The 26059-nt window shown below is 33.5% G+C and overlaps 2 protein-coding genes across 2 annotated transcripts in view; one reads left to right on the top strand and one right to left on the bottom strand.

The window, feature by feature from the left end:
- The window catches only part of LOC126812575 (serine/threonine-protein kinase SMG1), a 72716-nt gene extending 55918 nt beyond the window's left edge, over positions 1-16798 (top strand). Inside the window, exons 60-76 of the mRNA XM_050539032.2 lie at positions 535-720; positions 1494-1736; positions 1892-2009; positions 2992-3074; positions 4494-4744; positions 5135-5300; positions 5627-5803; positions 6978-7102; positions 7497-7575; positions 8004-8129; positions 8396-8494; positions 11105-11289; positions 12831-12895; positions 13168-13311; positions 14371-14421; positions 15218-15324; positions 15736-16798. Coding sequence (XP_050394989.1) covers positions 535-720; positions 1494-1736; positions 1892-2009; positions 2992-3074; positions 4494-4744; positions 5135-5300; positions 5627-5803; positions 6978-7102; positions 7497-7575; positions 8004-8129; positions 8396-8494; positions 11105-11289; positions 12831-12895; positions 13168-13311; positions 14371-14421; positions 15218-15324; positions 15736-15813 — 2283 coding nt within the window. The 3' untranslated portion in view covers positions 15814-16798. The remainder of the gene's footprint in view (positions 1-534; positions 721-1493; positions 1737-1891; positions 2010-2991; positions 3075-4493; positions 4745-5134; positions 5301-5626; positions 5804-6977; positions 7103-7496; positions 7576-8003; positions 8130-8395; positions 8495-11104; positions 11290-12830; positions 12896-13167; positions 13312-14370; positions 14422-15217; positions 15325-15735) is intronic.
- A 1619-nt stretch (positions 16799-18417) lies between these two features.
- On the bottom strand, positions 18418-22194 carry LOC126809835 (uncharacterized). Its single transcript, XM_050534638.2, has 4 exons — positions 21827-22194; positions 20899-21066; positions 19775-19976; positions 18418-18860 (listed from the first exon to the last, which is right to left on the bottom strand). Exons 1-4 carry the CDS (start codon positions 22061-22063, stop codon positions 18754-18756), a joined length of 714 nt encoding a protein of 237 aa, XP_050390595.1. The 5' UTR covers positions 22064-22194; the 3' UTR covers positions 18418-18753.
- Between the last annotated feature and the right edge of the window lie 3865 nt (positions 22195-26059).

Here is a 26059-nt window from a genome sequence, read left to right as displayed (position 1 = left end):
ATTATAGATGTTTCATTACCGACAATAGAAAAAAATATGCGACAACTCTTGTTGACAGCTTGGACGACTTAGTTGCTATGGGCATATGTTTTGTTGCCTGGCAAACTATTTTTAAGATAAATTATAGGTTCTTAATATATATTTATTATAATAAATTATATGCAAGTTCTTAATACATATTTCTTGCAATAAATTATATGTAAGTTCTCAATACATATTTCTTATAATAGATTATATATAGGTTCTTAATACATTGGTTCTTAACATATTTATAAATTATATATAGGTTCTTAAATCTACCTCATTTTGAAAATATGTCAGTTTTTCCAAGTAACCACTAGAGTTCTCCCAACTGCAGCCTCGAAGAATCCTCTGAATGCAAAGATGCTCTATATCTGTATTGATAATAGAAAAGTTTAAATTTTTTGTACGATATATAAAACCAAACTGGAATTTATAACTTTTCAGCTTTATGTTTCATATATAGCTGTCAATCAAAAACAAGTTCTGTTAAAATTGAAATATTTGTTGCAGGATCTTAATATAAACTTTCGAACAGTGATCCTACCAGAAACTCTGAAACTAATACAGTCTCAAGATGGTAGTTTTCTACAAGTATTAGCTGACATGGAGACAATAGTACAAGATGTAAATCAACCACTAGATAGAATTCTTAATCAACTAGAAGTTCTACATAGAAACGCTGTACTGGGGATAGAGGTTTGTTTGAGCAGTATTGTTTTTATATGCCCACATTTTCATGTGGACGTATATTGTCTTTGCCCCTGTGCGTCCCTCTGTTCACATTTTGTTTGTAGACACTCTGCAGGTCACAGTTTTTATCCAATTTTGATGAAACTTAAAATGTATGTTTATATCCCAAAGATCTTGGTTCTTTTTGATATTGAGGCAGTTCGTACCGTAACATCCTAGAATATGGCCCCTTATTGTTCTCTGTCCATCTCTTGCAAAATGTGGGTGTATCTTGCATGTCAACGGCTTGTTATGAAGTATACTGGACTCTATGATTATTTGTTGATTTGTTGTCATGATTGTTTTACATTATGACATTATTGATTATAGCCAATTGTGAATAATTTGGTCCGGTATAGACCAAGCACAGTACAAAAATTCACCCAACCATGACAGTGGAATTTTCATTTTCTAGCTTTTTTCGTGTCACATTCTATAAACTCTACAAGTATAGGTTTCTCATTGACTGTCTTCTTTCACATTGTATACATTGACATAAAATTCTGTCGGCTTTCACATTGCATACATTGACTTAAACTTTGTCTGCTCACATCATATATATTGAATTAAACTTTGTCTGCTTTCACATAATATACATTGCCTAAAACATCTGTCAGCTTGCAAATCATATACATTGAACTTATGCTGTTTGCCTGGCACATACATTGACTGGACTTTATATCAGCTCTCTTCTCATCTATTGTAGGTTTTTCTGTTTAAAATTTTTTTTTTTTTTCCAGAATGAGAATTCCGAAATTCTTCTGACAGTTAAAAAATTACAGAAACGATATAATAACTTACTACAGTCAACTACTACTGGTGAAATGCCAACAGGTCAGATGTTGATAATGGGATTCAATGGTTTGTTTACTCGTTTAGAAGATGAGTTTAATACATTGATGGATGCTATGGATACTATTATACTACTTGTACCAGAATCTTGGAAGAAGATAGATGCTGTTAGAGATGCTAAAGCATTACAGGTAAACTTTTAATACTGAAGGCTTTCCATAATTTGTGTTCAGTAGATCTGAATTGACCACTATTTTATTCTGGCTTTTGGACGAAATAAATATCTAATTAAGTTGTCGGCCTAATGAATAATTTGTTTTATAGATTTAATTTTATTATGTTTCAGCTTTCATCATTTACATCTAGTACTCGTAGCTTGTTGTCAGCTCTTTTCTTTGTTAAAAGAATGCAGGCCATGCAGGAATTCTTTCATATGGTTACTCAATTTGCTGCTGCTCTTCAAGGTAATACTAATACATTATTTTTTTGCTGTTGATTAAATTGTAAGTGTAATTTCAAAAAAACATATCCATTTCTCAGAAATATACCCGTTGCAGGTAATATTGACATGTGGGATCGTGTTAAAGTTATGGAAAGGATATGATGAAATAATTACTTGCATGATTTAAAAAAAAATTGAAGCTTTTCCGGTGACCTTTAATGATCTTTGTTTTTATACGCACACATTGAAATGTGGTTGTATATTGTTGTCGGTCCATCCAGCGTCCACTAGCAAAGTTAATATCCGGTTGACTTTGAATTTATACACTGTTTAAGGTCATGAATGAAGAATCTTATTGATTTTCACCGATTTCCAATAATTACTGCCAGAGTTATGGCCCTTGATCCCTTCGAAAAGACTTTTGGACGCTCTGGCTAGAGGCTAAAGTTATTATCCAATTGACTTTAAATTTGTACACAATGTTTAAGGTATCAAGTCATGATTTTATATTTATACACCATGTTTACACCTACCGGTATATATAATCGTTTCAATTGACTTTAGATTGACACACAGAGTTCAAGGTGTTGAGACAAACAAGTATATTGATTTTCAATGATTTTTGATAACTTGAATAGCTAAATCCATGATATTAAATGTTTTGTATACTAAATGTTAGCATGGCCCAAACAAATTCTAATGATTTTCTGATAATTACTTAATGAGTTGTTATCTTAAAAAGATTATAGTGTGTTTAATTACCAACAAAAGTAAAAATATGCGACAACTCTTGTTGACTGCCCGAATGATTTAGCTGTTGTGAGCTTATGTTTCATTGCCTGGCAACCTATCTTTAATTATTCTGTTGATATTTATATGCAAGGCAATGTTTCTAGATCACTACAATATGGTTCTTTTTAATGGTATCAATATTGACATCAGAATGCCCATAATGGAGTTCAGTCATCATAGACCTTTAATATTTTTATTTGTATATTTTAAAGGTTTAGAAGGTGGATTGTGCTATGATGATGATCAACTTGCTAAACCTGTCAAGAAATTTATAGCTGAATATGTTAGAAAACAAGTAAGGACGTTTTGCTTGTTTCATTTCCATTTCAAAATACCATAAGACTTAACAGAAAACTTAAAAACTTCATTTTTGTAAGACAGCTTAAAGATACATTAGTTAAGAGTTTTATAAAGAGTTGGCCATTCTTGCTATAATAATTCAAAAAAAGAAAAAGTTGAAAATTTCAGTCAAATTACATTGTTCTGAACGGATTTGTCACTGTTGGAAGTTTAGACTAGAAATAGGCATCAATTGTGTCTGCACCGTCTATGAGAATTGGCGATCGTTTGATTGACAGACGATAACTCAATCTACATATTCTTGATTATCAAGTTACATGCTCAATGGCTATAGTAGCTTCGCTTGGCAGGTCTTTCATCACCAGTTTCCGGTAGTGACATCAGCGACTAACAATAAACGTTAGCTTGGTCCGCCATTTATTGATTTAATCCAAACTGTATCCAGGTCATCCGTGGGTCTACAGAGTTGATTTTGAGTAGGGGGTAAATGGCTGAATGGTTAGCGTGCGCGCGCTGTATCATATAGTCTGTCATTGAGTCAACTGATGTGGTTTCGAATCCTTCGTTGTACGTGACTAGGAGTAGGGTCGCCTGTCCAACCTCGTGGGTTTTCTCCGGGTCCTCCGGTTTCCTCCCACTGCTAAAGACCCCTATGCGCAAGCGAATTATTGAAATAAAATTAAACCATATGTTAGTCCCGAAATGACCTAGTTGTGTCGAGTGGACGTTAAACCCCATTTCTCTCTCTCTCTCTCTGCATGGATTATCTTCATGTGGACGTATATTGTCTTCGCCCCTGTGCGTCCCTCCGTTCACATTTTATTTGTAGACACTCTGCAGGTCACAGTTTTTATCTTATTTTGATGTATGTTTATATACCAAAGATCTCGATTTGTTTTAATATTGAGGCAGTTAGTACCGTAACATCCTAGATTATGGCCCCTTATTGTTCTCTGTCCATCTCTTGCAAAATGTGGGTGTATCTTGCATGTCAACGGCTTGTTATGAAGTATACTGGACTCTATGATTATTTGTTGATTTGTTGTCATGATTAATTTACATTATGACATTATTGATTATAGCCAATTGTGAATAGGACCTAGTTGTGTCGAGTGGACGTTAAACCCCATTTCTCTCTCTCTCTCTCTGCATGGATTATCTTCGAACTTTGCATATTTATTCCTTATACTGTAAAGACAGTAACTACTTATTTTGGTGCATAACCACTTTCCTGTTAATATTGTCTGTAAATTTGGCAAAACAAACCCAACGCCTAGCCTTTTTGCTTCTTGTCATATTACAGTCATTGCAGCCATTTCATATTTCAATCGCTTCATTTTAAGAGGTACCATATTAATCAAAGCTGGAATGTTGCAGTGTTAGCGCTTGTTAAAATACCCATTTGTTTTTTTAGGTGATTGGTTTCCCATCTCAGATACTGGGTTATTTAATGTGCGTGTTGATTGATAGTCTAGGGTTAAATGTATCAGCAGAAATAGAATTAAAGGATATTGGTGCCGAGTCAAAGGTAGCATTAGATGATTTATGTAAGAAAGGTGTTGAAATGTGTTTAAAGGATAATCAGTTTCAACATGTACATTTAGTACAAGCTACAACACTTACTACAGCACATGATACTGCCTGGAGAAAACAAGACTTGGCTAGGTTGGTATTAACAAAACTCACAAAATTTTGTATGTTGCTAATTCGTCGATCACATTTATAACATGTCAATTGTCATGCCTGTTGGTGACTATTTCCGCAATTATTGCCTGTTACAATTAGGAGCTATCACTTTATTATGTGGAGTATAAGTCATTGTATATAATGTCTTTTCTGTTTGATGATGCTGGTGCCCATGGTAGTGGAGTAGAAAGAGCAATTACCTCTCAACTATATTGTCCCACTTACTAATCTAAGTGTTGGCTAATGAGAAAATTAAAGAATATTGATATTGCTCCATGTCTTTTATCTTGTACGGAACAATGGTAAGGTTATCAAATAACTCATAAACTAATGTTTTAATCTTACAATTGGTTTATTTGTGTTTTGAAGGAGATTGGACAGTAATATAAGATTATTCCAGTCCAGTACACAAAGAACAACTCTAACATTGGCTCGTTTCCAGTGGTTACATGAAGATATCTTTACTCAATCTGGTCGTCTACCTAATCAACTTCTGGCTCCACACAGATCTACTATAATGTCTGATATGAGAAAGGTATGCATATTCAAGACTTTGATATTTTATTGCTAGCAAGTGTTATGTATCAGTACACATTATTAGGCAGAGGTTTTGACAGCTATGCTAAAAAAACAAACAGCATAAAAGTCTAACCTGTATAAAATAATAATCAAACATTGCTGTTTGTTCTTCTTGGGAGTGACATTCGTCGAATGAGTCTTGCTCCACCAATTCTTCTTGGGAGTGACATTCGTCGAATAAGTTTATGGCTCCACCAATTCAAGTACTTGTATTTGTTTTTTGTTTTGTCATTTATGTCCACTTATGATGATTTTTTATCACCCAATTTCTAATTTAATCAGAGTATGAAGAATTTATCGAATCAAGAGACTTTAATAGTAGCGTGTCAGGAGAGATATAATCAACAAGAAGAGAATATAGCTCAGAGATTACGATGGGCTGCTGGAGCTAATCCTAATCTTAACTTTACACTACAAAAATTTGAAGAGGCTAGTCAACATAGAAAAATGACACAAGAGGTAGGATTCTATTGAACTTTGATTACTCTTTCATCACTTATTAACGCGGGATTGAATGGATGAGTTGTCTTATGTTATAAAGTCGTATATTTGTGCAAACTCAGGTGTTCAATCCCTGTTTAGAATGCGATCAGAGGTAGGGTCATCTGTTTAACCTTGTCTGTTTTTCTCTAGGTGTTCCAACTTAGCAAAAACCCAACACACAAGCATATTATTGAAATAAAAATACATAATGTGTTGGGCCTGAAATGACCTGTTTATAGTGATGAGTTAATTTTGAACCCCAGTTCTCTCTCTAATTATCAGCACATTTCATCCCCTTTGACCAGTGACACTTTTTGCCTGCAATATAATGAAATTGTTAGAACTTATCTATATGAAACCATGGACCATATATAGATGGACAAGCAACATGTCCCGTTGGTTGGATTCTCTGCCGCTAGCGCGAGACACAACGAGATCTCAATATCAACGGCAAATCAAGCGATGTGATTTTTGACTTTGCGTGATTTTATGCTGATTAATTTCTCGAATTCCTCCTTAGAATTTACGGTATTCTTATAGTTAAACGGTAATTTTTCAACCCGATAAGTATTCCTATCTGGTAGTGATGAATTTCTCCAGTTTAGAACTTTCAAATTTCCAAATGCAGCAGTTGAAAATTGTGAAATGATCGATTTCAATATTTTCGTAGTTTTCGTAGGCATTTTGTTTTTGCTTAATACTCCAAACTCCCGCATGTATGAAGGATTTAAAAATTATGAAAATATAGTTCAGGTATAATACTGTCCGGAATGATGATTAATTGTGCAGAAGTAAAAATTAAAAGAGTGTTTTATTGGGTTTGTTTTTAACAAAACTCGACATGTTTTTTTTTTTTATTCATATGGGTGCATTCGAAGTAAACAAAGACGATGTGTTGATACATTTACACCCCAATCATCAGTTAGTAGGCTATCTATGTATGGGTTGCAAAATAAAAAAGAGTAGCAAGATTAATAAAAATATTATGGATTGATTTCTGTTTCTTTGCTTTTAAACTTAATACTGGTAATTGCGCGAGGGGAGGTAATTTTATTTTAGTCATAATTGTCAGGTCTTTTTTTGCCTGTCCATCTATACACAGTCCATGATGAAATCTATATATATAAATCACTGGTTATTACTGTTTCAGGAAGAATTAAAGAGAGCAACAGATATTATCAACTGGTGTCAAGGTATATTACATTTTGAGGCATCTAGAACTCGTACATCTGAGGCTGTTACATCTGACACAAACTTTCTAAGTTTACTTCACAGGTAAATGTTATTATTGCTCACCATTATTTTTGTTTTGTGAAATATAAGTGGATAAGAGTTGTATTGTTATCTTTTAGGGCATCAGATTATATGCCATGTATATAATTGAGTTGATAAATCTGAAATTTCCTTGATTTAGTATCTCTATGTAATATTTGATATAGGAGATCTATTGATATATAGAATTGATAACCAGTATTTAAATATAATCTTTGATATTATAGGGTTATTGAGTGTGGAATTGTTAGGGTCGAGAGCTTTCCCTAGTGGTTTGGACAGTTGCGCATACAAATATTATTATTGTTGTTATTAATTGTTAACCAGTATTTAAGTATAATATTTGATATAGGAGATGTATTGTGACAATATAGAAATATAATATTTGATATTATAGGTGTATTGAGTGTTGTAAGTTGATGGAAAGTACAAACAGTTTTGTTACAGAATTAGAAGTACAGTTAGTCGAGAAGAAGGTTAGTAGGCCACATAAATAAAATATTCTGGTTCTCAGATACCCCCTAGTGTGTTTTATATAGACAATTATCAATTATATAACATTATTTAATTATTATGTAGTGTATATGTTTCTGTCAATATTCTCCTTTCATTACTGATTTATGTAATCTGTTATCTTCATATTTATTTAATTGATATTAGTATGATTAATTACTGAGATACCAGTAAGTATTGTGAAAAAATCAAATTTTCACATAATACGAATTGTTGTATTTTCATACTTACCATGATAATTGATTATAGTATTATTAAATACAAAGGTAAAATCAAATTTACAAATAAAAAAATTGTATTTTCATGCTTACCCTTAGTAATTGATTCTAGTGTTATTAAGTTTTATGGAAAATCTGATTTACAAATTAAAATGATATGAATTTTGTTACAGCCATTGTCAAAAGGTGAAGTTATTGATTCCAACTGGTTACAGGGTTGTCTCAAGACAATAGAAAATAATATGAGTGAAAATAAAAGTAAAGCTAATAAAGTCCAATCACAACTCAAAACTGCAAAGGTAAATCGGTTTCCAAGATTTGACTTCTTTAATCCTGTCCTCTCGGTGAAGAAGAGTAAGATGTTAATCTCATTTCATTTTTTATTTAATTTCATTAATGTTCTGAAATTAGTGATCCTAATTAAATATTTGTTGTAGAATCAAATTTCTAAATGGAAACTTTAATATTTTTATTCTATGGATTCTTAAAAAATATATATTCACTCAGAATATAAAAGAAATGATCATTCCCAGTGTAATATACTATTATGTATTATATATTTTAGGTTGAGTGTCAAGATAAAGTATGTGATGTTAAAGCTATTTTAAGTACTCATCATAAACTCATGTCAGATATTAGATCTATTCTTAAATCAGTTGCTAAGGTATGTACTTATATTTGTTATTATATATTAGCATACACAATAAAAGGTAGTCTTACCTAAAAGCATATTGGTCCAAATATGATTAAAATCGATGAATCCAAAGTTATGGCCATGTAAGGCCACACAAAATAAATGTCTTGTTTCTCGGGCAACTGACAGCTGAAACTGTAGGGAGGGAGGGTGGTTTCTTTTTTTTTTTTACTCATTGATGGTGCAAAATAAAATTTGGCTATTGCTGAAAATTGTTGGGGCGGGAGGGCGGTCTTTCTTTTTTTTTTTTTTTAAATGAGAAAGTCATTACTTGTTTACGTTTTTGCTTTCCGTTATATTCAACTTTATTGTACATACTTAAAACATAAACCCAAAATCAAGTCTACTAAAACACTGAGACTGAACACTGACTGAAAGGAAAATAATTTTCCATATTTAATTCACATAATTGAAATTGGTTTAAAATAAAATTCCATACGACTATGTAATTGCCCTCCATAAAGACAACAATATTTTTAAAAACTAAGCCTCTTTCACCAGGTGTATCAAAAATAATAATCATGGTAAACAGTATTTAAAACTAAATCTAGTATCGCCGGTTTATTTATAATTATTTACCGAATTCCAACCAATGCATGTCACACCGTGTCATCGGTATTGGAGATTGCCGGAAATACTGTTTCTTGGGATATTCGGTGTGTTTCTCAGGATATTCGGTGTTCTATCCGGTGTTTATATTGAATGACTATTTAAATCTAACTAACAACTGGTCAGTAAAACCATCAAATCGGTAATCCAATTATTATTTTCCGGATTATCGAAACTACCGTAAATGTGCTAATAATGACCCAGATTCTAAGGTATGCATTATGACGACTATCGTCATCGTATCGTATTCTTAGCAATAATTAATTAACCTGTTCTACGGTTCATTATTTTATCAATAGGACTTTCCAAACAAGGACCGACTGAAGCCGGCAATAATGAGCCAATTACGATCGAATGATTGAAATATTGTCGCCAATGACTTTTAACACGAATCAAATTCTAGTTTATCAGGGGAGGTAATTAATATCACGTGATACAAAATGGACGTTCTTTCGATATCAATAAAAAAGGCAAATCTGCCAAACTTCGCCATTGTTCGGATAAAAAAGACAGCATGTTCATCTGAATCAGTTTTAATACATTTGAATAGATATACATGTATGGCGGATGTAGGTACATGCGGGATATTTTTTTTAAGACTTGCTTGTCGATGTGCGGGCGGGCGTTACATATTTATTTTTTTTCATCAAGACTAATAAATAGACTGCACGCGCAACCAATTTTGCGTGCGGGCGGTGCCCGAGAAACAAGTTATTTTATTTGTGTTGCCTAAACGTCACATTACTTTCTATTGATTTCATTCCCCGGTTGTTCGTAACAAAGAGTAGGTTCGCCTGTCCAACCTCGTGGGTTTTCTCCTGGTCCTCCGGTTTCCTCCCACTGTTAAAGACCCCTGCGCGCAAGCAAATTATTGAAATAAAATTGAACAATATGTTAGTCCTGAAATGACCTAGTTTGTGTCGAGTGGACTTTAAACCCCATTTCTCTCTCTATTGATTTCAAACTCTCCTCTCCTTTGTTTTTATACGCGCACATTTTCATGTGGACGTATATTGATGTCGCCCCTGTCCATCCGGACGTCCACAATTTGTTTGTGGACACTCTATACGTCACAATTTTTATTCAATTTTGACGAAACTTAAAATATACTTCTATCTCCCAAAGATCTTGGTTCCTTTCGATATTGGCATATATCAGACCATAACTTCATGGATTATGGCCCCTGATTGTACTAGAAATCACGTTTTTAGCTTGTGGACACTCTAGAGGTCACAATTTTCATCTGATTTTGATGAAACTTGAAATTCTTGTTTATAACCCAAAGATCTTGGTTCCTTCCAATATTTTCACATATCGGATCATAACTTCCTGAATTATGACCTCTGATTGTACGTAAAATCGCGTTTTTAGCTGGTGGTCCCTTTAGAAGTCATAATCATTATCCGATTTAAAAAAAACGTTTGAATATATTACCATTACACTGTAATGATGCTTGACTTCAAATGTTGTGAAAATCAGACAAAAACTGTCAGACAAAATGGTCGCCCCTCTTGAGCGATTGGTGTAAAAAATATGGTATATCAAGGTTGTGGACCTTCTAGAGGTCATAATTTTGATCCGATTTTGATGACACTTGAAATACATGTTTATAACCCAAAGATCTTTTTTTCTGTCTCAGTTTGCGCATATCAGATCGTAACTTCCTGAATTATCTCTTGCAAAATGTGGGCATATCCTGCCTGGCAGCCGCTGGTTTAATATGTGATGGGAATTAGTTTTGAAAACTGTACTGTACTGACTATGGTTTTGAACATAGAATTTTAGTTTTAATGGTCTACATTTATATCTAAAGAAAACTTCTGGGCCCTTGTTTCGGTAAATAAATATGACTTAGCCGTCTGGTGGATTGAGAATTTGAGCTAAGCAATGACTTAAAAGAATTGTTCACATTTTATACATTCTCAAAAAATTGATATATTGTTATCATAGAATGAATATTGTATTTTTTAGCAAGAAGAGATAGAATATGGTGAATATATAGTTAAAGGTGGTATTAGAGATTATCTGGTGAATTATAAAACTTTCTCTGAGAATATATCCTCAGCTTTAAAGAGTGTAACACAAGATGAAGACAGTAATCAAGGCATGAAACAATCTAGAGTTATGTTACATGATATTATAACTGATATACCAAGGTAAATTGATATACTATGTTACATGATATTATAACTGATATACCAAGGTAAATTGATATACTATGTTACATGATATTATAACATATATACCAAGGTAAATTGATATTTTACATATCCAATATACATTTAACAGGAGTAATGATATTAAAGACAATGTGAAAATAGATGCGCTACCTTACATTTATTCTATACCTAAATTCCATAAAAACCCGGTAAAATTCAGATACATAATATCCTCCAGTATCTGCCATTTGAAACCATTAGCTAAGACTATCACCAAAAGACTTAAATTATGCCAAACTCAACATGCCATTTGGTGCAAAACACTTCGTAGCTATACTGGAATTAATAGTTTTTTCATAATTGATAAAAATAAACCTATAGTAGGCACTTTAGAAAAAATAAACAAAAAAGTTAATGCAAAAACAATAGAAACGTTCAATTTTTCTACTTTGTATGCTATGCTTCAACATGCAGATCTTAAAGATAATTTGGATTGGTTTGTAGATAAAGCCTTTAATGGAGCTTTCGGGAAAGGCAGAAACTTGGCCATTTATGCAGAAGATGCTAAATGGATTATAAAACGTTGCAATGCTGACACTGTTGTTTTTGATAAAGAAAAATTTCAAAGCATCATACATTTCCTCATTGACAATGCCATATTTGAGGTTGGGGATCAGATAATACAGCAAACCATTGGTTTACTTATGGGAACTGACCCCGCCCCATTTATGGCTGATGCACATTTATATAAATACGAATTCTTCTTTCAAGACCATAAAAGAAAAACAGATTACAAAGTAGCTAAAAGTCTAAACTATACCTTCCGATACATTGATGACTTTAAATGCACTGCCAAAGGCGATACACAATTACGCATTTTAAAAGAAATTTCAAAATTTCCATTTCTTCAACATACCAAGTTTGACATTTCTTATAAGTATATAACCAACTACATACTGGATAATGATCCATTTTGAATTTAGATTTTCTGTAGTTACCTAACCCTGTCTGAATTACCTCCCTTATTTTTTATGCCTTTATAAATACACTTACATAGTACGATTTCTTCAGCTTACCTGTTTTCCATTTCTTGTGTGGGGTATTATATTAATAATATATTATAACTTGTACAATTACATAACTTAATAATTCCGATTAGTCGCTACAACTTATAGTTTTTAAGCTTTAAACGTTATTTTATCTGGATTATCGCCCTTATTATTGTGATTTTTTATCACCTTCTAAGATATGACGTCATTCCCACAATAACGTCGCCACTCAGTTAGCAGAAGATCTCGGTTCCTGTACATATTCGCGCATATCGGATCGTATCTTCCTAGATTGTACGAAATATCGCTTCTTCTTTTTTAGCCTATTCTCTGTCCATCTCTTGCAAAATGTGGGTGGATCTTGCATGGCAATCACTTGTTGTTTTTTGGATGGTTATACAAACCTCTTTAAAAATAAAAAATGATTATTCTCCATATCTAAGTAATCATGATATATTAAGAAGTTGTATATTTATATATTTTTTCCAGTATTTATAACACATTGATACAGTTGGCTCCACCTTTATTGAATTTAGGAGAATCAACCGAAAGTGGTAAGTCCTTATATTTACAAATGGTAAATTTGGTCAAAATGATTTGAAGAATGTTTTTTACAAATGTAAATTAACCAAATCAATTTCACCTATTATTCGCTGGTTTTACATAATTGATTATGCTAGTCTTCTAACTGATCAGTGAGCAAACATTTGATTCAATTTCCAAGATGATTAACATGTGGGTTTCCATTTGTCATTTTTCAGCAAGAATAAATAATTCTGATATTGAAATAGATAAATATCTGATTATTCATATTATATTTTTGTAGCAGTAAAGAAAGTGAAAGATTGTGATGGACTAGCTGGTGGTGATGTTGGTAGTCCAGTCAGAAAACCATCAGCTATACAAAGAGATCTGTTAGTAGGAACACCACCAAACAGTCCTCAAAATATTTCCCATAAACCTCACAATAGTAAGATACTTAATTTCATTTTTATATACCCATATTTGAATATGCCAAAAATGACATGTAAGGTGTATAGAGTCTACTGTTTTCATTTATTTGGATCAAATTTGTTATGTGACCCGATGTTCATGTGCTGTCAGAAGTGTTCAAATTAGAAATTTGTGGAATGATTGCTGCCATGTCAAAAAATTAAGTGACAGCTGATGATTTTTATACGCCCACATTTTCATGTGGACTTATATTGTCGTTGCCCCTGTCCGTCCACAATTTGTTTGTGGACACTCTACAGGTCACAATTTTTATCCGATTTTGACCACACTTAAAATTTATGTCTATCTCCCAAAGATCTTGGTTCCTTTTGATATTGGCATATATATATATCGGACGATAACTTCATGAATTACAGACAGCCCCTGATTGTACGAAAAATCAATTTTAGCTTGTGGACACTCTAGAGGTCACAATTTTCATCTGATTTTGATGAAACTTGAAATGCATGTTTATAACCGAAAAATCTAGAGGTCACAATTATTATCCGATTTAAAAAAAATGTTTGAATATAGGCCTATCACCGTTACACACCCTAATGACGACTGAGTTTGAATTTCATGAAAATCGGACCAAAACTGCTGGACAAAATGGGCTGCCCCTCATTTGCAAATAGTGTAAATATATGGTATTAAGGTTGTGGACCCTCCAGAAGTCACAATGTTGATCAGATTTTGATGAAACTTGAAATATATCTTTATAACCCAAAGATCTTGGTTTCTGTCGATATTCGTGCATATCAGATCATAACTTCCTGAATTACTTCCCTTGATTTTACGAAAAATCGCTTTTTGTTTAGCTTGTTCTCTATTCATCTCCTGCAAAATGTGGGCTTATCATGCCTGGCAGCTGCTAGTATGATTTATTAATTAATGCTGATGTTGCAGACAACATCACAATAATGGCAAGCCATCCGTATACTTCAATCACAATGTGATGCGATCACAGTGTATTTGTAAATTTTAGTAATTTGGCATTTTTACAACATATAATAATTGTTTGTTATATATTTTACAGCACCTGTTGTGAAAAGGGATAGAATATCAAGAGATCCTAGAACTGGAAAAGGTATTAAGTGCTTTATTTCTCTTTATCAGCCACAGTGACTCAGTGATTAGAGCACTAGCTTACAGACCAGGAGGTTCCGGATTCGAGCCCGGTGTGGGTCAAGAAAGTTGCTTATGATTTATCAGCCTCATTTCCCTTTGTCAGTTATGTAGATGGAAGGGTCTGGCAAACAACGTCTAGTCGGTCAGGTGGGACGAAAACCCAAGGACTTGTGTACACGCTGGTGTGCACGAGAAGCCACTGTCGGGACAATTTTTCACACATACCGCACTGCATGGCATATGCCAATCTTCATTCGCTTGGTACAAAAAAAGTAGGATGTTAAACCCCATTTCATTTTATCAAAAATTTAGGACCAATATTACCAGTATATATCTTAATCTGATTAAAATAAAGATCTATGTTACTTTCGATGGCCTACACTACATGAAGATCTGACAAGTTATACTATAAGCTTGTACGAGCGGCTTTTGACTCTACGACATCAGACATTGATTAATCAATCAGCGTTGACGTTTCTAGTGGTTTACCCACAGTTCCGTGCATGGCACGCCAAGAAGTCGCCGTAACAGACTGTTTCATTGGCTTATCCCTCACTTCAACCAAAAGGCCGATAATGTAACAACTCTTCCAGATCCTCCTAAGTGTAGTAATAAGTAAAGACAAGTAAAACGAAATTTTGAACTATTAAAAAAACAAAACGAAATAGGATTATATATATCTCTGCAGTTGTTAAGATATACTTTCTGTAGCACTGAACAAAATTGCTGAAAGATGTATTATTATATTTTTTTAGCGATACAAGAAAGAAATTCGTATGCTGTGGGTGTATGGAGAAGGGTGAAGATGAAACTAGATGGGAGAGATCCTGATATTAATAAAAGGTTATCAGTAGCTGAACAGGTCAGTTTTCTAAACTAAATCATTTATCTAAAACAGTTGATTATACTTGTGAGCTAGACTTTAGTTCAAATTGGAGAAGGTTGTGAAACGTGCGCTTTAAATCATGAGATGTCATTGTCAAGAGTAGTGGTGTGGTTTCGATCCCATTTTTATATATGTCATAAGGAGTAGGTTTACCTGCCTAACCATGTTGGTTTTTCTCCAGGTTCTCCTATTTCTAAAGACCCCTACATGCAAGCGAATTATTGAGAAAAAAAAAAATATACCAAGTTAGTCCAGAAATGACCCAGTTTGTGTTGAGTGCACATTAAACCCCATTTCGCCCTTTTTAGTTAAAATTATTAGGTGTGTTCATTGTAAATTTCCTTCACGTTGTAGGTCCTTTTGATATGTTTTTTCTTATTATTGTAGGTTGATTATGTTATTAAAGATGCCACCAACCTTGAAAACCTGGCCCTGCTATATGAAGGCTGGACACCGTGGGTGTGAAGAGATGGCCGTAGTGATATCTGGCTTACTTATCTCCTTGCCATCCTAAACAGAGCGTGTCTCTAACGTATAACGCTTAAACGACAGGATCGCAATAACAAAAATTACAAGAAGGAAGACCACACGGCTTTGTCCGTCGCATGAAGAAAAAAGCTAAATAAAACGCTCTCGGGCCCGGCCGGTGGGCCTATAAAATGAGAGTGAATGCTTTTTTGTGTGAGGTCTTTTCTTAACACCCTTCTATCAGGGTGGTTATGACAAGCTTGCTAGGGAGTTTGAATTAGAAGAAAGAACCATACTATGGTTGATCATCATAACATCCTTAACTCCTAAGCTCTTACTATGGTATGATGAAAGAACCATAATAACCCATGTATTATGCTGTGTCATGCTTATTGTTTGACCCAAGGGCATTTATTATACTGGGGTACTGTATTATATGGTTATATTTGTACAGAAGGGGCAGGGGTTTGGGACTTTGTTGTAAATTAAAGGGTTGTTTATATTGATTGATATATATCGTATGCTCACTTAATGTATATATACACATACTATCACTTTACGCCATTGTAGAATTTAAACCAGAACAAAAAATGTGGTCGCACTTAAATTGTGTAGATTAGAAAATAAATGGTACGCATTTACTGTATCTTGAAATGTGATGTTGTCATAATGATTATTATTACTTATTTTAATTATATTATCGAATACTATTGACAAAATAATGTCTTATAGATAAGCGATTGAAGCAGGAAAGTTTCACTCAAGGAATTCAAAGTTTCTAAAGGTATAAGTTACATTAGTTCAGAGAAAGGATTTCCTACTCACAATTGAATTAAAAAATTGTGTTGAATGTAAAGCTTTAAGATTTCCATTCATCACATACTTATTATATATTATTTATGTTTTATTGCAGATATTATTCATGTTAATTTCATGTATTTGTCTTTTTGGTGGTTAATAAAGTTGTATTTAATCAATTTGAGCTTATTGTTTGTGTTCATTTTATTGATTTACAAGGTCTATAACTTTTGTTGCAAGGTATTTTTAACATCTAATAGAATTCAAATTCTGGTAAACACAAAACAGTCATAACCCATAGGGAACACTGTAGTTTTTATTGTTTTATGGTCGGGTTGCTTCTGGTTATTAAAATAACCATTAACTGTTTTAGATTTACCAGAAAAGTATAAGGCACATTTACGTCCCTTATTGAAGAAAGTCACTGGATTGAATACTATTGGATCAAAATGGATGACAGCAAGCCAGCAAATATGTTACTTCTCAGAGTTGACAGACACAATCCGTCTGGTACTTGTCATTTTTTTCGACACAGATGTGTCTTTATCACTGTTATATTTATTGTACTGATACACATACTTTAAGATTCAACATGTCAGGTACTAGTTCATTTGTGACTGACATTTTGTCAGGTACGAATAAAATTATATCCAGACACCGATGACAATTCCTTCATAACGTCACAAAGTGTTAGTTTATAGATACATTTCGCACAAAAATATTTATTTCCAGTAAAAGTATGGCAGTTGTATATATGGATAGTAGAGATACAAAATTTTACTAGAAAAATACTGGATTCTCTGAGAACATCCATGTCACTGACATTTTGTCAGGTACGAATAAAATTATTTCCAGGCACCGATGACAATTCCCTTCATAGATGACAATTCCCTTCATAACCTAACAAAGTGTTAGTTTAAAGATACATTCCCCACAAAAATATTTATTTCCAATAAAAGTATGGCAGTTGTATATATGGATAGTAGAAATACAAAATTTTACTAGAAAAATTGTCGGCCCGACGATTAGGATTGTCTGCTCGAGTGACATCAAAGGTTGCACGTGCAGATTGTCTGACCTCTTTTCATTAGGAAGCACCTAATGTATATGTTGATAAAAATGATTGTGAGCGGACATGGAAAAAGTGTGAGACTTAAATGCACAACAGATTCTGAGACTAAACTGCGGAAAAAGAAGTGGTTAGGGGATATTATGACGTTTTGCTAAATTCACACTTACAGACTGTAGTTAGTAGGTGGCGACACAAACAGGGTCCATGATCTCGATAGGTCTACATCATGGATATATCGTTGAAGAAGATGAGATTACTAAAGTATGCACAGTTTGTCATTGAAGAAGATGAGATTACTAAAGTATGCACAGTTTGTCTCGGTGTCTTCTTATTTTTTCTACGTGAAGGAGAAGGTCTTCTCTGTGGATTTAGTTCATGAAAACCACGATTCAGAGAAAAATTATGGGCTGCATCATAGAAATTAAACAAAGTTTAGCCAAGTATCGTGAACTTAAGTTATAGGGGCTGCTATCCGTCTGTTACACTTTTATGGCGTTGCGATTCACGTCATACATTACAAAACCTGATGAAATTTTACTGTCTAAATGTAAGTGTAAATGTAAAGTTGCGAAACTTCTCTAATAATAAAAATCCCCAGAAAATCATAAGACAATTGTCTTTAAAGGCAGATCAATTTATTGCATCTTGTATAAAATATAAATACTTTGTAGTGTATAAATAAAATCTTTAAAATAATAATACATCCTTTAACATTTGGTTTTATCAATTAAAATATAATTATCTTCCATATTTAATTCAGTAATATAAGTGTATATTCATGTATTGAAAATTGTTATAAAATATTCTTAAATGCTGTCATTTACAAGTGTTAAGGCACAAATCTGACCAAGACATTTTTAATTTATATAAAATAGTAAATATTGCATAAAACTGAATATTTGTGATTGTATGTGTGGTCGATTTTAATTCTATTAAAATAGAATTAAAATCGACCACACATATACAATACACATTTGCAAACTCGATAAAAACACATCTAATGTCAAAAAAAACATCTGTACAAGAAAGTGGTTTGCCTTATAGAAAGGAGAACATCATTTGGTTTATTAGCCAATAACTGGTGTGGTTGAAAACCTTTGTCGACAGGAATGAAGTATTCTATTTCCAGAAATTCTAGCATTTTTATCTTTCCATGCAGAACCTTTACATTCACCTATAAAAAAATAAATATATATTTCTAGCACTATATGAATGTATTCAGTAGCCGGTTTCACAAAGCTTATGTAAAAGTAACCTACACCTAAATATAACTAGCGGTTGCCAGGCAAGATATGCCAACATTTTGCAAGAGATGGATAGAGAAGAAGCTAAAGTAAAAAACAAAAGCAATTTTCTGTACAATCGGGGGTCATAATCGAGGAAGTTATGGTCTGAAATGCACGAATATCGTAAAGGAACTGAGATATTCGGGATATAAATATATACATGTTTCATCAAAATCGGATTCAAATTATGACTTCTAGAGGGTCCACAACCTTGGTATTACATACTTATACACTATTTGTGTACAAGGAGCGGCCGTTTTGACCAGTAGTTTCAGTCCAATTTTCACGAAATTCAAACTCATCTGTCATTAGGGTGTAACAGTGATACATTTAAACATTTTTTTTTTAAATCGGATAAAAACTATGACGTCTAGAAGGGTCACAAGTACAGAAGGGCGGACTGGGGCAACGGCAATATGCGTTCACATGAAAATGTGGTCATATAATAAAAAGGCAAATGCCTTATGAAACAGAACCTTGATCTGTAAGCCTACAATCTGCAATATGTGGCATAACCACAATAACTTAGCCATGGTACCCTGTGAACTCAAACATCAGCATTGTGATTGAAACCCTAGCATTACATTTCTACTCTTAGTCTTAAATGAAACATCTAACTCTGTCCTCTAATAGGCTACATCACACTATTGGGTCATACATGTAGATGGGATATATCTGTGTGGAGAATGCAATTATGTCTACTCAAAATCTAGACTTCTAGCCAGATCCCCACCTTAACTATACATATCTGTTTAATTACCAATACCTATACTAATTTGATGTTTGCACATGTGAAACTAACCTGTAAGTAGATTGTATTGTTGTCTTATAGGATAACCCTGTGGTACACCAGGACCCAATATACAACCTAATTTACTGTGAATTCTTCCATATTGCGACCAATAACTAGCAACAGAAGAATCTGGACAAACAATTTTATTAATATCGGCACCATCAGTTTGATCTAATTTATTCTTCATTGAAATCAAATGCAGTCGGTTAGCCTGAAAAAAAAAGTGGCTATGATAAAATTAATAACAGATAGGTGTTTGAATCAGATTGCATGTCAAATTTGAGACAGACCTGCCAATCCATCACTACAATGTTTTTACATCACCCCAAGATCTTGGCCTAATGGGATCTTAAGATATTACATTGGTCTCAATGTAAATTAACAAATAAATTAAATATCTATATCCACATCCAGGTTCAAATGTTACATAAACTATTATTTAATTAAACATTTATTAACATAATAAGCCCATAAAACACTTCAGCCATTTAATGATTTAATTTAAAAATGGAGAAGCGAGACTAAGACTCGAATAACAAGTACCGTTGTTGCAATAATAAACAATCAATGCCAGATTTTGTCAAAAACTCCGAACAGTGATAACTTTGCTCAGAATAAAGTAATTTGAATGAAATTTCAATATATTCATTTTGCATTATGTATTTTTGAACTATTATAGCAAGAATGGCCAGCTCTGTATTTAAATCTTACATAATATATCTTTAATATTCACACAAGTTTCAACATTCTGGCTCAATTTGTAGCAAAGATAATGTATCCCTAAGTCAGACTATGTGGAACAGTGAAGTAAGGGCAGGTGCCTACATGCACTATGTACTTGAGATGCACCCGACGCCGACATTAAACACTATTCCTCCACCACCATTAAAATAGTTATAGGTTTGAAGTAAACCATAATCTCCTAGAAAAAAACCCTACCAATCCAGAACAGAGATGCATAAAAGCTTTCTCTAATATCCACCATCAAATTGGGCAACTTGGTTAGCTGAGCCCATCATGTTTTTTGTACATAAAGGGTTAGAAATTCCCACTGAAAAAGTCCATGGCAATGAATAGATTGCTAAATATTATAATATACAGGAGCAAGCTTCTAATTCTCCTATGGTACTTACAGGTATAATATCTTTTTTAAAATAGGTATTGGTATAACTTGTATTCCAGTCACCATCACCACTGTTCATACCATTGTTAGCTTTTCCTAGTACAACCTGGGACTTGTGCATTGATGGGCATTTTGGAGGCCGTCTCACTGGATTCAGACTTTTACTACCACTGAAGTTCTGTATTGAAAATATATTAATAAAACAATGAATAAGAAACCATTGGTGATGCCGAGATTATAAAAAATAACTTTCGGTCATAGATATCTTGTCTTTTAAGCCTTTCATTGACAACCTGGGACCTGAACAATGTGGTGGGGTAGTTGTGAGAGAGCGATTAATGGGGTTTAATGCCTAAATTAAATGGTACAACAATGTTATTTCCATGGTTCATCTACATGTATGGGTTTTAGAAGTGGGAGGAAACCGGATAGGACTGGGAGAAAACACAGGAGATTAGACAGACAACCTTATTCCTTGTCACATACAAAATATTGATAATAATTGATTAATTAAATCACTTTTAATGTCTTTGCTATTCTCTGAATTCTGATGTGCTTTTAAAATCACTTTTATGAGTGATTGGTAAGTTTAAGCTTACATAACATCAATAATTCATTTATTAAATTAAATTAACCAATGATTTATTAAATCAACCAATAATTTATGTTCATGTATTAAGTAGAATCTCCAATTTATCAAATATTTTTATTACAAACGCAATAACTAATTATTGTTTTAAAAAATAACACTTTATTTAGAAATATTACGTAAACACTTTATTATTTCGAAGACATAATTATTGGTCCGATATATCTTTTTGTCCGTCCGACTGGTCTTACCGAGCGCTGTTTTTGGCCCGTCTTGTCATGCAAGCTTTAATTTAAATCTGCAATTCCACTGATTTTCTTTTAAAAAAAACTGAAACTTTTATTCTTACCTGTTGAGAGGTTGTTTTAAAATCAGAATATAACGGGTCACCCAAAATAAAGGTCGAACTATGCAAGGAATGCCGACGTAAACTTCTGAGTTGAGGTGTACTGAAAGGGGCCGATTGTCCACGTCTTTCTACATAGGGGGCATGGGATATTACAGGAAAATGACACCCATCTTCCGTTAGCAAGGTTGTCACTCGTTTTCCTTGTCCAAACACATTAGGCGGCCTTTCGATATTCATAATAAACTGTTCGGAAGCATCCCTACCCGTTACATACTACGTGCATTGCTATCAGTACTGAGCACAACTTTTGCAACTTCCAAAAGTTTCTGTTATTGTAAGGACCGTGTTACCACGTGTCTGAAGAAAAAACGGTAAATAAAATAGTTCGTTGTTTATGTCTTTTGTAAGTTTTATTTGCGTAATCAAATATCACAAAAACATTAATTTCGTCGATATAGTCTTTTATTTCGAGAAACAAGTTTTAAAGCAATTATTTAATTTAACATAACATAATACTTTTGGCAAATTTTACGCTTGATTAATGTCTCCATGACGTTTTCATATTCATACACTCACAACGGTTAATGGTTGTTTAACGACACGACAATTACCCCGCAAGGAAAATATGATAGACCGTTTTATTGCTGATAAATGTCAACTACTCAATGATTTTGACCATTTGTGTGCCTAGATCACTTTTGACACAGTCGCCGTAAAATAACTCTTTAGACGAAGATACTTATATGTTTTACCGGTGAAAAATACAGTTGTCTCCCATTAATCATTAATGCGTCAAGAGGAGCCTCCAACAATATATAAAATGAAATGGGGTTTAACGTCCTACTATTCTGCACGGACTGGGCTAATGAAGACGGTTATACACCATACCATACAGTGTGCTACTGCTATAACGTAAATTTTGCCCGGACAGTGGTAGGCCTACGATCTAGGCTACCTGTAGGGCCTATAATTATTATTATTGAAAAATTGATAAAGCGCATATATAACTTCCACTTAGGTGCCCATATGTACTGTACACAATGATAAGATATACATAAATAAAAAGTAGGCCCCTTCATATAAATAAAAGGGTTACAGTAAAAGAATTAGACAAATAGGCAGCAATGTAAAATAACGACAAGTAAGTATGAAATAACAAGATTAAAACATACAGAATAGCCTACATTTAAGTAAAACACAGGTTACAAAACATATAAAAGTAACATTTTTTAAAACGTTTATATAAAAGCTTCCTTAAAAAGGTGTGTTTTTAGATGCTTTTTGAAAGTAGGCAATGTTCTAATATCTAGTGGTAATTTGTTCCATAATGTACATAAAATGACGGTCACCAACCAAATTAAATTACATGTAACTTAAATTAAATTTGCATTGCGTGCAACAAGAAGACATGGATCAGAGGAAGAGTGGAGATTGCGTTTAGGTGGTTGTTGAGACATTATTATAAATAAGAAGTAGAATTTAAAACTTAATTCTATATTGAATCGGTAACCAGTGAAGGCTGTAGGCCTACAATATTGGAGTAATGTGAGAGGACTGATTTGTTTGTGTTATTAGCCCAGCTGCACAATTCTGTACTTTTTGGAGTTTATAAAGTACTGTTAGAGGAAGTCCAGATAACAAGGAATTGAAATTATCTAGTCTAGAGGTAACATATGAATTAATTTGAGTTTTTGTTGCATCATTATTAATGTATTTTCTTATTTGACCGATTTTTCTCAAATAATAGTAACACACTTTACAAATATTATTTACTTGTGCTTCCATGTTTATATTTTGGTCGAATATAACGCCTATGTTTATAGCTACTTTAGAACACATAATTTGACAATCCCCGACATAAATATCTTTAGTATCTGGAATCTTGTGTAACTGTTGTTTAGATCCAATACATAAATATTCAGTTTTGTCAGAATTAAGCTTTAGAAAGTTTGATGCCATCCATGATTTAATTTCTAATGCAATTTTCTAGGCTATCTTTCGCAGGAACAAATTAAAGTTATTATTTAGAGGTTTAAAAGAACAATATGCCAAATTCGGTAGAGAGTCGGTTTTATAAAATTGGGTGATCGACTGTATCGAACGCTGCTGAAAGATCCAGCGGAACTAAAAAAGAACAAAATCGCGCTTGTCCAATGAGAGCAGTATGTCGATGTGAACTCGGGTAAGTGCTGTTTCAATGACACTTTCGATACGCACTTTGGATTTTTCAATCAGACAGTTTTCCTCAACATATGTAGCTAATTGACAAGAAATGCATTTTTCTAAAATCTTAGAGATGAAGCAAAGGTTGGATACTGGTCTGTAATTTTTAATTGATCAGGATCAAGATTTGCCTTCTTAATAAGAGGATCAGCACTAGCAGTTTTAAAGGCATCCGGGAAGATGGACTGTGCGAGTGAAGAGTAGATAATAGGTTATAGACGGCAGTAATTCACTAAGATAGCTAATTACAAGGTGTGTTGGAAAAGGATCCAAGGAACATGTTTTTGGGGCTGATAAGTTTATCTTTGAAACGGTATCTTCATTTATTGGTTTAAAACAAAGCAAACGACAACTGGTTAATAAAGGCAGTGTGTCATCATTATTAGGGCACTGTGTGGTAGCTAAGCTATCCCAAATGACAGCTATTTTATTATGAAGAAATGAGAAAATTCATTTGCTAACGTGTGTTTATATTCAGAGTTCGGGAGAATTGACCTATTAAAGTTACTGTCTGTTTCTGAGTTGACTATAGACAACTGTCACGGTTCTTTTGTGCACCATAATTTGAACGCAGGACCTCATTTTTTGGTCCATCCAAACGACTATACATTATCCAATGCCTGGCCCACCATCCTGCACCACTGACTGTCAGTGGTGCAGGATGGCGGGCCAGGCATTGGATAATGTATAGTCGTTTGGGGGGGGATGCACGTGTGAAAATCACTATGAACTTTCAAGATTGGCAAGCTTTTGTCTTATTCACTGAACCACCATGGCTTCCCCCAACAATATGAGACAAACAGTAAATTAATATGACACAGAATAATACTGCAAATAAATTTGAACATGGTACCTCAGTGAGCATGGGGCTGGCTCTTTAACCAAGAGTTAATTGCAAGGGTTTGACCTTTGTGTTATTGGCTAAGAACGTTCCTCTCGGTTCCATGACATTAATGCAGGACAGAGAGCCTGGAAGAATAAAGCATCTAGTGGTTAGGATGAAACAAAAAAATGAAGTTCACCTGTATATTGACTGCATTTACTGGTACATGGAAAAGAACCCATGGCAGTTTAAAATTGTTTCAGAGTAAATGGAAATGTTGCTGTCCAGGCCAGGCCCGGATTAAAGGTGGAGATGACTGGGCTGCAGCCATGGGCTCCCACTATTAAAGGGGCACCAAAATTAGTTCTAATAAAAATTTGGTACCATACATAACTATTTTACTTAATTATTTATTACGTTGTATATGTTTGTGCCAAATAAATCTATCTATCTACCATACTGACCTGCAAATAATTTGTATGAGTGTGACGAACAATGACCAGAATATGCCCCTTTTTCAATGTTGATTAGGGTTGGGCGATAATGAAAACAAAATATTGTGATAATAATTTATCAAATATCACAATAAACGATATTTTCATGATAATTTATAGGTGTGTCTTAACAAGTCAAATTTTGAATACTTGGACAAAAATCGTCGCTTGATGTCAAATTATTGTTGCTAAAGTCGGTAGACATCATGATGGAAATTTACCCTAGACCAGCTGGTACTTAATAATGTTATTTTTTACTGGTGAATTTAATTTTATGAATAGAATGTCATAGGTGATGATGTAGCATATGTATTACCATCAATATTGGGACACAATAATTATAAATTTGGTTATCACGATATACCATTTTTTGGATATTTTTAAATAACTCTGATATGTTAAAATCGCAGATGATTTTATCACGATATACCGAAAAAACGGTATATCACCCAACCCTGCTGTTGATATAAGGGCATTTTCAGCCATGAGGCCCCATGTAAGCTTAATCTGCCCCCAGAAAAGTTTAATCCCTCATAGCACACTGGATCGACGAAACCTAACTTTATGCTGTTGGCTATTGAATGCTTATGGTTATATTCGATTTCAGGAACTTATGAATTGGCATTTCAGTTGGAATTTTTATACTCATTATCTAACTTAGTCATGGTAGATTTCAGGCCTGGCACAGTGCCT

The sequence above is a fragment of the Patella vulgata genome, chromosome 2, assembly GCF_932274485.2.
Source record: "Patella vulgata chromosome 2, xgPatVulg1.2, whole genome shotgun sequence".
Classification (NCBI taxonomy): Eukaryota; Metazoa; Mollusca; class Gastropoda; family Patellidae; genus Patella; species Patella vulgata.
This window is presented reverse-complemented; position numbering and strand designations above follow the sequence as displayed.

Bases quoted from the DNA above. Each gene is read 5' to 3' on its own strand.
- LOC126809835 (XM_050534638.2), bottom strand. From the start codon at position 22,063: ATGAATATCGAAAGGCCGCCTAATGTGTTTGGACAAGGAAAACGAGTG. The intron at 19,977-20,898 runs GTAAGTACCATA...TTTTTTTTTCAG, and splicing joins TTAAAAAAGATATTATACCT to GCTAACCGACTGCATTTGAT. The intron at 18,861-19,774 runs GTTAGTTTCACA...ATTTTTTTATAG, and splicing joins ACAATACAATCTACTTACAG to GTGAATGTAAAGGTTCTGCA.